A 15,659-nucleotide genomic window follows, 5' to 3' on the forward strand; every position below is an offset into this window, starting at 1 on the left:
TAATTATAATTATGTTAGATATATATATTAAAATCAATTATTAATAAAAAATATATATATTAAAAATAAATTAAATTTTATATATATTTATATACAAATATATTTTAGTAGTTGAATTTGGTTGGGAGATAACAATTTTTTGTATATTATACTATTTTTCTTCTTCATTTAGTCTCTCTCTACATTTGTACCCAAAAAAAGTTCCCCTATATTTTTGTTTTTGTGTTCGTGGATCATCATCAATCTTCCTGCCTGCTAAAGCAACGGTTTTGATATATTGTTAGCTTTCAATGCAATCAAAGGCCCCACAAAACTATTTACAGTTTTACGCTGAGAAATACACACAAACAAACACTACTACAAGTCTACAACACTATACACATTTCTCTCTCTCTCTCTCTTCCTCTTCCTCTCTCTATCTTGTGCCTCTTCATCTAACTGTGTTTCTATTTTCTGCTTCAAAAAATGGTCACAAAAACCCAGAACAGGCCTCCATTTTCACTCACATCCTCTCCTCCAACACCTTCTTCAAAGGTACCTTCTTTGTTTCATTCCCAATCATGGGATTCTTTTGTTCCTTCTCTCATTCTTTTCTTTCTTTCAGTGCAGTCTTCATGTTTGAGAAAATGCGTGATCTTCTTTTTTGTGTTGGTTGAGGATATTTTCAGAACTTTGAGGTTGATGAGATGCTAATAGACAAAGGGCAAGAACAAGTTGGAGGTGAAACAATGGTGGGGACTCCCATTAATGGAAGATCAAGGCAAGCTTTTTCACTTGTGAATGGTGTTGGTGGTGGCCATGATCTTACTCCTGGTAGTGCTCCACCAAGCAATGCTGGATCAGACTATGGCATAATAGAGTTCACAAGAGAGGATGTGGAAGCACTCTTAAATGAGAAAGCCAAAAGGAAAGACAGATTCAATTATAAGGTTAGTGAAATTTAATTGAGCTAATTTGATAATTATAATTATAATTACCTGTTGTGTCAATTGCTTATCTGGATTTCAGATCAAAGGGGTTATCATTTTGTAAATTGATGGACAAGATACATGGTATTACTTGAATTATTGCTTGATTTCATATGCTAACATTAAGTGTTATTTTTTCTAGGAAAGATGTGAAAATATGATTGATTATATAAAAAGGCTTAAGGTTTGCATAAGATGGTTCCAAGACATTGAGATGAGCTACTCACTGGAACAGGAGAGGTTGAAGAACTCATTGGAACTAACACAGCAAAAATGCATGGAAATTGGTAGGCTAATTTCATTTTTACTATCCACTTTGGTTTTTGAATAAATCTCAATGGATTCGAGTACTGATGTGGTTCAATGCATCTGATAACAGAGTTGCTGCTAAAAATCAAGGAAGACGAACTGAACTCAATTATCACAGAAATGAGACGGAACTGCACTAATTTACAAGAAAAGTTGGTCAAGGAAGAAACAGAAAGGGCGGTAAGAAAGATTTTCAAGTGGACTGAGTTTTAAATTGTGATAACAGAGAATGTTGTATGCTAAGGAAATGCCAGTAATAAATTCTTTTCTTCGATTATCTTTTTACATACAAGGCTGCAGCCGAATCTCTTGAGAAAGAGCGGGAGTCCAGGATTAACATCGAGAGGTCACATACCACTTTGTCTGAGGACCTTGGGAGAGCACAAAGAGAGATCCAAAGTGCAAATCAGAAGGTAATTTAATTCCATTTCATCTATTTTCCCAAAATCATTTCAGGATCTATACTAATGTACCAATGTCTTCATTGATGTGTTTTTGCAGATATCGTCGCTCAACGAGATGTATAAGCGGTTACAGGATTACATAACAAGCTTACAACAGTATAACGGAAAACTTCATACAGAGCTTTCAACAGTTGAAGATGAACTTAAACGCGTTGAGAAAGAAAAGGCTACTGTGGTGGAGAATATCACCATATTAAGGGGTCAACTTACATTGTCCATTGTGAGTTTGTTTCACATGTGAACATTTCCAGTTTGGAGTTCAAGTAGAATATATGTATAAAGGGAATATTTGCAGTTTTAGTATATGCATGAAATGCCTTTCAGTAACCATCTAAAAGGTGAAATCTAGAACCTTTGTTGACAAGGAAAATTGTTTAAGAAGAATTTTATGATTTACTAAATTGTTTTCTTTTTCTCCTCCCGTGGTGTTGGTTACTGCTCCTGTACTTCATATAGAGCATATCTTACTATTTACATCCTTATATTTTGAAGTTGGCTTACTTAAAATGTTGCTAGTTGAGGTCTCAAATGTTATGTGATTCATTTGTAAAGAAGTTTTAGATTTTGGTTCAGTTTCAAATGGGGGATTACTAATTGAACTAAATTCTTAAGGGAATTAATCTTCCCCCCTTATTTATTGGGTTACACAAATCGCCATTGTTCATTAAATGGTTATAACTGTTCAATGGTAAGGAAGCATAGAGGAAATTCTGCCCCCCCCCCCCCCCCCCCCCCCCGCGCACCAAAAAAAAGAAACATGAGCAAATTGCTATAATTTACTTATTTAGAAATTAGGATTTTCTTTCCTTAGTTTTTAGAAAAACAACACTCGAGAAAGGAAATTTTAGAATCTTTGTTCTAAAGGTTGTAGACTGATTTCTATATAATCTTAAGACATTCAAGAAATTTTAATGATGCTAACATGAGTAACATTTTGTTAATCTGGGGTGATTTATGACACTCTATGTTGGTGGAAACCATTTGATCTTGAGTCATATACTCATATTGGCAAAGATGTTCTATATAGTAGATAGAACCAGTGGAGAGACTGAAAGTGCTTATCTGCAAAAGATTTTAGAGTTGCAGAAGTTTATTTACTTATATTATTGTTTTCTATTATTTATACAAACTTTAAGCATAAACATTTGTGGGTTTTGCATTTCTTATTACCATCCTTCATGAAAATTCTAAGTAATTTTATTGAACTTGATTTTGTTTTCTTTCTTGTGTTTGTACCTTTGTCCCTTAATTGTTAACTTGCAACTAAAATACTATTCAATTTCCTGCATTCATTTTATAGGCTTCTCAAGAAGAGGCTGTAAAACAGAAGGATGTTCTAGCTAGTGAAGTTGCTTCTCTTAGAGGAGAGTTGCAACAAGTAAGAGAAGAACGAGACCGACAACTGTCTCAAGTGCAAATGCTGAGTTCTGAATTAGAGAAAGTTAAAGAATCTACTGAAAACTCATCTTCTGAACTGGACAAGTTGACTTTAAAAGCGAATGAACTAGAGGTTGGTTTAAAGACATACGTTTCCTTTTGTTTCAAAATTCATCATTTTTTTTTGTTTTTTGGTTTTTTGGAGTCATGAGATGGCAAATTTCCTGCACAGGCAAAATGTTCTTTGAAAGATATGCAAATAAAGGAATTGCATGAGCAGCTAGCAACTGCAGAGAAGAAACTGCAGGTAAGAAGACACGAGGTTTTCGAAACAAATTCCATGCTTTATCAATTGCTGACTCGGTCAATGCACTGTCTAAATATCAAAGCCCAAAGTGCTCTTGGGTGAGGAGTGTGTGGATGTATTCATGAACCTTCACCTAACAGCTGAAAAGTTTTTGAGAGAATTATTCCTTGACATACACATTAGATGATATTCTTTAGGTACCAAAATTACCCACTTCTTGGCTAGATTTGTCAAATGAATCAAGCCTTTCGGGTATACCAGGTGAATTTTGTTCTACCTGAGTAATGTTGGTAGCAACATGAATTTTGTTGGATAATTTTAGTATTTCACTCTAATCTTTATGTTACATTTTAGTGATAATCTTTATGTATCTTATTTATTGCTTGTTTTAATAATCAGGTGTCTGATATATCAGTAATTGAGACAAGGACTGAATATGAAGGGCAACAGAAATTCGTAAATGAGTTACAACAACGCTTAGTGGATGCAGAATATAAACTTATAGAAGGGGAGATGCTGCGGAAAAAATTACACAATACCATTTTGGTAATTCACTGAGCCAAAAGATTTGTTTTCTGATAGTAAAAGTATCGATACCTTAGTAATCACCATTTTAACAGGAATTAAAAGGGAACATTCGTGTTTTCTGTCGAGTGAGGCCATTGTTGCCCGATGAAAGTTGTAGTACAGAAGGCAAGATCTTCAGTTATCCAACATCAATGGAAGCTTGTGGAAGAGGCATTGACCTAGCTCAAAATGGTAACACTCTTGTAGTGATGACACTGAAGTTATTATTTCTTATTTTTGTAAGCTTGTTTTACACATTGTCACCTCGTGTTACTCTTTTTATTTGCAGGCCAAAAACATTCTTTCACCTTTGATAAAGTTTTTGCACCAGAGGCATCACAAGAAGAAGTTTTCGTAGAAATTTCACAGCTTGTACAAAGTGCTCTTGATGGTTATAAGGTAACTTTTAAGTTCTTCTGTTATCTGCTTCGTTATGCTACATCTCTTCTCAAGTTATATTTAAATAACTGACACATAATTGCTTCTCAGTTTCGAGAGGGGGAAAAAAAATTTAGAGACTATATTGTGCATTCCGACTATCCTTCTTTATCTGGATTCTTAGATTCTGACCTAACTTTGTTGTGTAACACCTCAGTCCTAGTCGATTTGATGCCGGAAGTTGCATTTTTCTAATATGCATGTTCACAAATTGGTATGTATATCATACACATAGAGATGTTTTAGTGGGTTGAGTGGTTTTATATGAGAATGAGGGGAGAGGAGAAATCTGGGCCAAATAAAAGCCATTCGTGAAATCACATGACTTCAGTCTTAATGTTTTAGACTTGAAGTCACTCCTCTCTCAATTGGTTGATCCTCTTCCTGTATACATAAATGTTTATAATTGATGAGGGGAGGACTTAATCTAACCGCTACTCTAACTGTGAAAGCAATTCCTTAGAGCAAATAATACGATAATGTGTTGCATACCCTGAGAAAAGTAATGCTTTAAAAGAAATAGAAGATAAAAGAGAGACAGCATGGGTCCATCCTTAGGGATGGGAAAATTCCTCCTTTACTTTTTAATTATTCTAGTCAACAGATGAGACAAGGAACTGTAGGTAGGGAATGAGCAGGCTGTCATTACAGGTATGCTCATTGACAAGAACAATTAAAGCATGTGAGTGAATTACTTTAACTAGAAGGCAGCATTACAAAACCTAAGAGGGAAAGGAGAAGAGGACAGACCAGAATTTCCTAAAAATAGAAACAGAGGCCAAGGAGCTCCTTATGCCGAGAACCCAGGAGAGTCGACGGGTTCTACAATTTCCTATCTTGTATTTCCAATTCTGTTTTTGTTTCTATTTTCTGTAATTCAACAAAAGAAGTCAGTTAAGAGGGTGAGATTCTACTGATTTCACCTCATAACTCTACTTCTTGATCGGTATTAAATTTTTCAACCAGTATTTTGAGTACCAGGTTTTACATCATGTTTTCTTTTTCAGGTTTGCATCTTTGCCTATGGTCAAACAGGATCAGGGAAAACCTATACAATGATGGGCAGGCCTGGACATCCTGAGGAAAAGGGCTTGATACCTCGTTCATTAGAACAAATATTTCAAACAAAACAGTCTCAGCAGCCTCAAGGCTGGAAATATGAAATGCAGGTAGGTAACATCAAGTATTTTCTTAACTTCTCCAATCATTGCAATGTCCGTCATTTGTTTTCTAAACTTAGATGCTGAGTATTCTTTCATTGTAATATTTTACAGGTGTCGATGTTGGAAATATACAACGAAACAATTCGTGATCTGCTATCTACAACACGCCAAGAGAATGGTACTCCTGGAAAACAGTATACAATTAAACATGATACAAGTGGAAATACACATGTTTCTGATCTCACAGTAGTCGATGTTCAGAGTGCTAGAGAGGTTGCATTTCTATTGAACCAAGCCGCAAATAGCAGGTAAATTAGGTTCCAGTTTTTGTCCTATTCTGCTGTGTTTTGCAACTATCATTAATCATTACATCAACAAACTGTCAAATGTCAATTAGCTTGCCACTTTAGTTGATTACATTATAATGTCATAGTAGTTGATTAATATAGGCAACAACTTTTATTGTGTGAATGAGATAAAGGGAAATGGAAAATTACAAGGTGGTCAGCGTCACATTTCACAAAACAATATCGAAGTCGGTGTCACATTTTACAATATACAGCGATATCAAGTGTAGTGTCGTCTAAACTTTAGAGATAGCTAGTGTGTACTTTTACAAATTGAGGGTGTTGTATGCAATATTGCCTAATCTTAGGAAAGCCAATGTAATTTAGTTTGATTCTAGTGCAACAAAATATTGATTATTTTCTCTTAGAAGTCAAAATACTTTGCCTTTCGATATCAATTTGAACTATATTGAATTTTCGTGTTTTCTCCTTTTAGGTCAGTGGGAAAGACCCAGATGAATGAACAATCATCAAGAAGTCATTTTGTATTCACCCTTAGAATATATGGTGTAAATGAGGTATGTATATATACATTAAATGTTTCTCTGTAACAAATTAATCAAAATCATGTTTTACATTCTATTCTTCATCTTACATTACACACTGATTCCATCATATGCAAACTGCGTTGTTTTTCTGCTAGAGCACTGAACAACAAGTGCAAGGTGTTCTGAATCTTATTGATCTTGCTGGTAGTGAGCGTCTATCAAAGAGTGGCTCAACCGGGGATAGGTTAAAAGAAACTCAGGTATGTGTAGCCATGGCATTTTTATTTTATTTTTCTTGTGCTTGTATATTTGGTAAATAAGTATAGGGAATCAACTTTAAATGAGCTAACATTAGCCAACTTTTTTTTTTCTTTATTGTAAAATTACTTTTTTAACTCTCACTTTTTAGAGAGTTTAGGGTTAGGATTTATTGTTTAGAATTTAGGATTTAAGGTTAAGGTTTAAGATTTAATGTTTAAAATTTAGGGTAAAAGGGTAATTTCAAGAAAGTTAATCGATACCGGCTGAAAAATAATTGGTTCTCTGGTTGAACTCTTAATTTCATTTAAAATAATTTAAATTCTCATTTATTTTGATATATATAGGCTATCAACAAAAGTTTGTCATCTTTGAGTGATGTAATATTTGCCTTGGCAAAGAAGGAGGATCACGTGCCTTTCAGGAACTCAAAGCTTACTTATCTACTTCAGGTAATTCTTCTTTCACATACCATTTTCCAAGTTTGTTGTGCTGGTTCAAAGAAATGTACTTGTTTTGATAAGTATTTTTAAAGTTTCTCAGTTATTTGAGATGCACTTTGAGAGAAAAAGTTAAAACAGGATCTGTTTCGTTTTTTGAGAGATGATAGAAGACAGAAAAACACATGCATTAAATGCTGGGCCAGTTTCATTTTTAAAAAGTATCCATGACAATTTTGTCAAAATAGCAGTGTATACCCCTGATTCTTTTGGTAATGTTCAAGGGAATTTGTCTTCAATGGACCTCTTAAAAGAATATTCCATCTAAAAATGATGTTTTTAAAATCTGATAATACCATTTGACACCAACATTAATTATTTTGGAAATTACATGTTTCGCCCATAAATAATTAAAGTTAACTATCAATCACTTAATCGCTAAGATAACCTTAATCAAAAAATAATATTAGGCAAAAATTTTAAAAACATATCATTAATTCTCTCTAAACTATATATTAGTGCAAGGTCTATCAAGATACAATATATTCTTATCCCCATTAAAAAACTTGCCATGTTCAGGGTTAAAAGCTCTATACCCTTGCCTCTCTCTAGAGTTTCTTTTTGTCGAAATATACCTTTTAGAAATGAATTTTGAATTATTTTTAATTGTTATTAGTTTATTTTTATTACATAAGAAGCAATATTTTTGTATTTGCAAGTTAATAACTTTTATTGTTTTTGGTTCTTCTACTTGTAAGTTGTAATCCTATTTCTAATTTATTTCTAAATAATGCTTAATGAAATGGTAATGATGATTCCTTTGTTAACATTTTCTTATTAAACAGCCATGTCTAGGAGGAGACTCAAAGACACTAATGTTTGTGAACATCTCACCAGACCCATCTTCACTTGGTGAGTCACTTTGCTCGCTCAGGTTTGCTTCCAGAGTCAATGCATGTGAGATTGGAACTCCTCGCCGCCAAACCAATGGAAAATCCACTGAATCTCGATTGAGCTACTTCTAAACGCTAATTAATCTCTTCACAATCATGTATATTTTCTTTTATTAATTTCTAATTAACCATTTGTGGCTATCAAAGTGCCAGTGTGATGAGACAATAAGATGACAAAGAAGAAGAAAAAGTTTGGTTTGGTTCTAACATCGGCATATATATATATATAGTTTGTATAGTAGTGATGAAGAGAGTCGCTGAGAATGCATTTAGTTGGAAGACCACCAATTTTAATAGTTCAAATTGTAATTTCTGCTTCTTGTTATTTATTATTTATTACATTTATCAAATTGTTTTTAATAAATTAATGTGTCATCGGGTTCATGACCTCTTAGAGCATGAGCACGAATTTGTTGCATATATGAGGCAGTTTTTTCATGTGCCTTATGTTAGATTTTGTCGGATGGATCTGTACCAAGAATTAGAATTCCAACGTAATATTTAATATGACACCACTTAGATAAAGATACAAGAAACATCTTTCTTTAAAGACACATTACTTCTACCATTTAATACTCGATATGTAGCATTAATCAAACCAAAACATGGTTCATCTTTAACAGTTTTGTTTCTTTTTTATTTGTGGTCATAAACGGTTTATTTTGGGTTTTTTTTTTCCTTCTTGCCGGTCCTCCCCTCTTAGCGCCACGGTCTCTAACTCTCACGGCCTCATTGTAAAGTCGCCGTCTACGCCTGAGGGCTGAGACAGAATCGTCGTCTTCCCTCATCGCATCTTGAACGTCGCCGCCTCCAGCCCCGTCTTCATCGCCATTGTAGCAGCATTTTTGTCGGTCTTTGTCGCAGCTCATCCGTCAGCCTCTTTGCCGTTCGCCGCTCTTCCTTCCGGTAAGTCTTCTGTGATTTTATTTAGTGTGTGTCTTCTGACCTTGATGGAATGTTGGTAATTGAAGACAAAGGAATGCTGATGAAGAAGATTGGAACCATTATTATAGCAAGAATGTTATTAAGGATGCTGATTAGTTTTGGTGATTAATGATGATAATGATGAGATGATTGTGGGTGCTGTTGCTGATGAAGCTCTATTACTTGTGTTGTTGTCAAACAGTTAAGGATGATTAAACAAAATGGCTCAGTGGGTGTGCCTCGTGTGCCATTGTTGAATTTGAAGTACAAAATTAGTGAATTTCTTTGTAAACAACTAATCTTGTACCATTGTTAGAATTTGAATTTATCATTGTCATGCATATTTGTATCTTGAAGTTTCGTATATGCAATGTAGATATTAAAGAAGAACTTGCAGCAATTCATATGATTTGGTGTTGCCTTGACTCATTTTATTTTGATTACGTTATATCTTCTTTTTTTAGTTGGTTCTTTTAAAAAAGACTCGTACTCATGTTGTTGTTATAATTGATAAAGAGAAGAGAACATATTTATCATGATTCTTAATACAATTTATTCTGGGTTTCTATTTGATGATGAGCATTGTTGGAACCTTAAAACAAAAAGGAGTTTTTATAGTTCTTCACTTCTTCCCCAACTAAATGACAAGCTAACACCATGAACGAGAATCATGTATCATTTTGAATTGAATAATAGTGTTACATGCTTCCTATGATTCTGTTTTTATATTTCGCAAATGAATCAATCTATATATACTAGAGTTTTGATTAAAACTAATGAAAATTGACGGGAAAAGTTCAAATGTATTTGACAAAGATCATACTTTGATTACATGTATGAATTTAATATTTGCTATAAGAGGATAAGCTTCCTCAAGATAATACATTACAGATAACTTCTACTACAACAATGAATCATGCCTATAGTACAGTTGATATTAAATATTTGGCCTATTTTTTGCCAATTTTTTCAATCTTTTGTTATTAATTCATTAAAATACATAGAACGGTGGAATCACGACGGATCTAAATGCCAGTTAATCTCCAATTGAGAGCAGTCAAGTGAGCCTTTCACTCTATTCAAAGCTGCTTGCCTGTGTTGCAGCAATGGATGTGAGGGATCTTCAATCTCTTTGGAGCTGCTGCCACCTTCATTTTTGCAGGGAGATTTCGTTGACAAATCTTTTCATTTGATTCAAAGGCACAAGCAATAATGATGAAGGAACACAATACAAAATACATTAACTGTAAAGTCATGCTGTAAAAGTTTAAAGGAGCTAGGTGATTATTTGAGCAAAGACAGCAACAAATTCAAGGTTCAGTCATGATAATCAATAACAAATTCAACTCAGATGATTTTTAGCAACAAAAAAAATTAACTCAGTGATTATTCAGCAAGACAACTACAAATTCAAGGTTCAATCACTAACAAATTCAACTCAGTGATGACTTTCAGCAACAAAAAGATTTACTTAAGTAATTATTTGAGTAAAACAACAACAAATTCAAGGTTTAGTGACGATAATCAATAACAAATTCAACCAATTCAGGCATCGAGACAGACCCCTTATATTGTATTTGTTGAATGCACTCCTATGCTCTGTTGCCTTTGTACTGTCCCTTGGTGTATTCAGGATACATAACACATTATTTAAGATAAAGGCAATTGATTTCTTGAAAATGTTGACATAATGTTAAAATTAATTGTGTACCAAAATAATAAACTATTAAAAATAAAAATCCATTAGAGCTTAATGGACAAAGCTTCATGTCAACAACCAAAGAACATGCCTGGATAAAGTTCCAAAAAACAATTATCCTGCCTCCTCTACCTTTAGATAGACACCAAACAGTATGTTAGCTAATCACCAAAACATCTCACAATACATAATATGCTCACACAATGCTGAAGCTACCATTGTAATTCTTTATATAAGAATATAAAGGAGTAACAAATTAATATTAAATTTTATGCTTGCAGCAACAACTTTTACAAGCACTGTTCAGCATCCCCAACACATATCTATCTAGATAAACCATTAATCCATCTTCTAGACTGAAGTATACATATGGTCACAACTAGTTAGGTTCAATCCAATCACAATGTAAATAGAAAATTTCAGCTCAATAACAAATTATTCAAGGTTTAGTGATGATAATCAATAACAAATTCATGTCAGTGATGATTTTCAGCAACAGAAAATCTAGTTCAGTGATATTCTCAGCAACAAATTTCAGCAACAAAATCAAAGTGCATTGATAAATTACAGTAACAAAATTGAAAAAGAAATAACAGGAGAATTTGTTGGAACTCACCAAATCGGGAACCAGCTTCTGGGAAGGAAGCTGACAGCGGGGAGGAAGCTGACAGTGAAGAGGAAGTTGATGGCGAGAGTCGAAGCAAGAAGACAACGACGATCAGCCCCGGAATCTGCTGCTTCTGCCGCCGCCGGCGACGAGCGCAACAAAGGCGCGGGATTTAGTGTGAGACGGTGACGAGACAGGGATCGACGACGATGACCAGTCCCGGGACCTGCTGCTTCTGCCGCCGACGACGAGGAGGGCAGGAAAGGCGCGCGAGCGCGACTGAGTGCGAGACAGTGATGACTGATGACACAAAGAGGGACGACGAGCTTGAGTGCGACACCGGAGACAGTAGAGAGACCGGAGTCGAGAGAGGGAGAGAGCTTGTGCGAGAGCCACTGAGCCACGGTGATAGAGATGAGAGGGCTCAGCTTTAGTGAGAAGGTGATGTTGAGGGAGGAGACGGTGAGGGTGAGGGCTAGGGTTTTAAACGACGCCGTTTACCAAAGTGAGAAAAAAAATGACCCGGTCCGGATTATGTAAATCGGCCGGGTCGAAACAAATCTACAAGAATGAATTAACCGATTTTATAAATACACTCATTAATGCATGACACATCAACAAAAAGGACGTTGGTAGGTCTTGATGGAAGTATCCGCTTAATAACAGGAGGAGTCTCCTTAGGGAGACAATGGGTGCGGGATTTAGTGTGAGACGGTGACGAGACAGGGATCGACGACGATGACCAGTCCCGGGACCTGCTGCTTCTGCCGCCGACGACGAGGAGGGCAGGAAAGGCGCGCGAGCGCGACTGAGTGCGAGACAGTAATGACTGATGACACAAAGAGGGACGACGAGCTTAAGTGCGACACCGGAGACAGTAGAGAGACCGGAGTCGAGAGAGAGAGAGCTTATGCGAGAGCCACTGAGCCACGGTGATAGAGATGAGAGGGCTCAGCTTTAGTGAGAAGGTGATGTTGAGGGAGGAGACGGTGAGGGTAAGGGCTAGGGTTTTAAACGACGTCGTTTACCAAAGTGAGAAAAAAAATGACCCGGTCCGGATTATGTAAATCGGCTGGGTCGAAACAAATCTACAAGAATGAATTAACCGATTTTATAAATACACTCATTAACGCATGACACATCAACAAAAAGGACGTTGGTAGGTCTTGATGGGAGTATCCGCCTAATAACAGGAGGAGTCTCCTTAGGGAGACAATGGATTATTTGTACAATGTGTACAATGGGTTATTGAGTTACAAAATGAACATTTTTCATATTATTTAGAATAACTATTTTTAAACTAATTTTGGGATTCACCAAAGATCGAACTCTTGACCTTTCGGATCTAGCGCCTTAATACCATGTCATGATACCACTCATTCCAAAAGCTTCAGCTGATGGAAAAATGTAACACCCTAATGGTTATATCTCTAATACTCCCTAAACCTCCATTGTACACATTGTACAAATATTTTATTAGCTCCTCATACTTTCCCTAACAGGAGCGTACTAAGAGGGCACCGGATTCGATGGTCCTAAAACGTTTGGACCATTAAATGGTCACATAACAAAATATGTTTTTAAAGTTTTTTTAACAATTGCTACATAGTCTTTTAACTAATTTTAATTACAAATTAACCCCATATATTTTATTTAATTATAAAAACTGTTTTTTATTTTATAAATTATTATTTTATCAATCATCTATTATGTTTGTTAATAATCAAAAACAAAAACAATAACGTATTAGATCTTCCATTGATCGTAATAAAGCTTTTGGCCATTCTAATGGATTAAAAGTTTATATTTGATCCGTGACGTTCGTAATGAACCATAAAATCGTGTTTCCTTGAAAACCAATCGATTGGATTACAGTTTATCACAAAACAATCGATTGAAAATTGCAAGGCAGCATGGTTTTCGCATAAATCAATCGATTGGTTATATGACCCAATCGATTGAACAATGAATAAAAAGTGGATTTTTGTAATTCAATCGATTGTCTATACTCTCCAATCGATTGAATGCTTGAAAACAACCTGAGGTCTCACAATTCAATCGATTGGAAAGCGATGTAAATTATTTTTTTTCTGAATTCAATCGATTGGTAATATAATCCAATCGATTGAAATTTGAAATGCGCTATCTATTAAACCAGAAAACCATATTGTATTCACACCCAGTCTCTCCCCCGTTTTGTAACGTAAGAACACCATTTTGGTTCCTCTGTCCTCTCTTTAAAATCCAGAAAGCTTCTCACTTCTTCTTCTCCAATCTCACCAACATCCACTCCAAACTACATACATAATATAAACCCTCATCCAAATCCTTACCAAACCCACCAAACCAATATTCCCATAATGGCCAGAACTAAGAACGCCAAAAGAGCTAGGGTTGAGGGAGAAAGCTCTGCCTCCTCTAGACTAATTGCTTCATCCCATTACATGGCAAGGTGGCTGCCGTCTCCGAGGGCATTGAACAACTATGTGGAGAAGTTCGAGTCAAGGTAAATTGTTCCTCCCAGGTATATAACAGCCGAGTTCATTCATAATAGACATTATAATTTGGTGTGGAATGCTTTGCAAACACAGCACTTAACTGATTTTGTACAAACTAAGGATGATTATTACCCGCACTTGGTTAGGGCTATTTATAGTACTTTAAATTATGTTGTTCCTGAACCTAATGAAGAGGGTGAGGTAATGCCGCTGATTGAGTTTGATTTAGAGTCACAGCATTATAGAGTTACTTTGGAACAATTAGCTGGACAATGGAATTTAGTTATCACGGGGCAAAATTTACTGGAGGTCTTGTGGTAGATGAGGAATGGGGTGAATATAATAGATTGGTTGGTTTGCAGAGTCTACAGTATGAGAATCCACATATGGATGCTAGAGGTAATATAAGTTGCAGTGGGTTGGGTAATGAGCAGCGTATATTGATGTATTTGTTTTCATACATGTTGATTCCAAGAAAACATAACCATGGAATCTTGTTTAACGAAGATATTCTAGTGCTTTGGGCTATGGTGATTGGAAAGGAGATAAATGGCCTTATTTTATGGTTCATCATATGCTTGAAATGAAGAAAGGAAAATCAAGTGTTGGTTTAGGATATGCTTGTCATTGGACCAAGATTTTCACCTGGCTTGGAATTGACGTGGGTGAAGAGAAAAGTGTCTCCTTGAGTAATGTAGCCAAGATTGATGACAGCACTCTAAGATAGATGGGAAGAGATCCGGATGCCCAAGAACCTCATATTCAAGGACAACCACAAGACCCTGAGGTGCAAGCACAATCACAGGAACCCCTATCACCACCCCCTCCTTCGCCATCAATGCGAGATTTGATGGATGAATTGCGAAGCATGAGAGTATATATGGAGGAGCAATTTGCTGATATGAGGCAGCGTCAAGACAGGCAAACTAAAGCTATCAATCGTCAAGGAGAAGCAATTGATCTTCTATATACTAATCTAGGCATCACAAACCCAAGGGGCATCATCCCAAGGCCTGGACCATGAAGAAATTTTGTCGAAGAATGAATAAATTCTTTTATCAGTTATGAATGTGTCATTGTGTGTATGATATTGGGGTTGCTTGTGTTTGAGACTTATGTTTGGAAATTTGATGAATTTGGCTTATTTAAATCATTGAATGAAGGATCTAAATTTATTGTATTTTTTTTGTTGACATTCCAAATTGGGCAATAGATCAGTTAATTCATGCTAAGTTCTGCAACTTGTTGAATTGGGTTTGATATTTGATTTCTTTGAGGAATTTACTGCTTATGTTGGATTCATGTTATTGCCTTTCTTTTGTAGTATCTTTAAAAAAAAAAGCTTTTGGATTTTATCAGCTATTTTTCGTTAATGGTTTTGCTGGATTGAATTTTTAGTTATTTATATTTATTAATGCCCCAATTTTTTTATATTTTGAGCTTCTGGATATTCTTTTTCGTTTGATGGTGAAATTGAATCGAATCAATTCCTAATGTGTAGTGGTTACTGCAAATGTCTCAGTTCTTGATATCAATTGAGATACATTCAATCGATTTCTTTGGAAAACCAATCGATTGAAAAATGCTTGCAATTAGGTGTAAACGAGGATACAATCGATTGTTTTGGTTGTGCAATCGATTGATGTATACTCAATTGCTAATTCAATCGATTGTTTTTTAGTGTAATCGATTGAAGTACACTTAATTACTGTTTCAATCGATTGGTTTGTTAGTGCAATCGATTGAATTATCCTCAATTAATAATTCAATCGATTGTACTGTTGTTGTAATCAATTAAAGTACTCTTAATTACTGTTTCAATCGATTGGGTTGTTAGTGCAATCGATTGAAG

General features: G+C 35.3%; 1 protein-coding gene across 2 annotated transcripts; it reads left to right on the forward strand.

The window, feature by feature from the left end:
* Positions 1-343: 343 nt before the first annotated feature.
* Positions 344-8,443, forward strand: LOC107630136 (kinesin-like protein KIN-14N). Of its 2 annotated transcripts, none has more exons than XM_016333190.3 (17): positions 344-534; positions 669-929; positions 1,111-1,255; positions 1,348-1,457; positions 1,571-1,690; positions 1,779-1,961; positions 3,042-3,251; positions 3,351-3,425; positions 3,825-3,971; positions 4,046-4,184; positions 4,282-4,391; positions 5,438-5,599; positions 5,705-5,901; positions 6,377-6,458; positions 6,584-6,688; positions 7,034-7,138; positions 7,972-8,443. In XM_016333190.3, exons 1-17 carry the CDS (start codon positions 466-468, stop codon positions 8,149-8,151), a joined length of 2,400 nt encoding a protein of 799 aa, XP_016188676.1. In that variant the 5' UTR covers positions 344-465; the 3' UTR covers positions 8,152-8,443. The 2 variants fall into 2 exon arrangements, with proteins under 2 accessions (XP_016188676.1, XP_016188677.1); XM_016333191.3 differs by having other exon boundaries at positions 368-534; positions 605-929.
* Positions 8,444-15,659: the final 7,216 nt, after the last annotated feature.

This window comes from Arachis ipaensis, chromosome B3 (genome assembly GCF_059453495.1).
Source record: "Arachis ipaensis isolate K30076 ecotype BB chromosome B3, ASM5945349v1, whole genome shotgun sequence".
NCBI lineage: Eukaryota > Viridiplantae > Streptophyta > Magnoliopsida > Fabales > Fabaceae > Arachis > Arachis ipaensis.

What these genes read in the sequence shown, in the direction of transcription:
- LOC107630136 (XM_016333190.3), top strand. Translation starts at nt 466, where the DNA reads ATGGTCACAAAAACCCAGAACAGGCCTCCATTTTCACTCACATCCTCT. An exon ending in CTGCAGAGAAGAAACTGCAG is followed by an intron (nt 3,426 to 3,824) that starts GTAAGAAGACAC and finishes TTTAATAATCAG; the next exon opens with GTGTCTGATATATCAGTAAT. An exon ending in AGCTTACTTATCTACTTCAG is followed by an intron (nt 7,139 to 7,971) that starts GTAATTCTTCTT and finishes CTTATTAAACAG; the next exon opens with CCATGTCTAGGAGGAGACTC.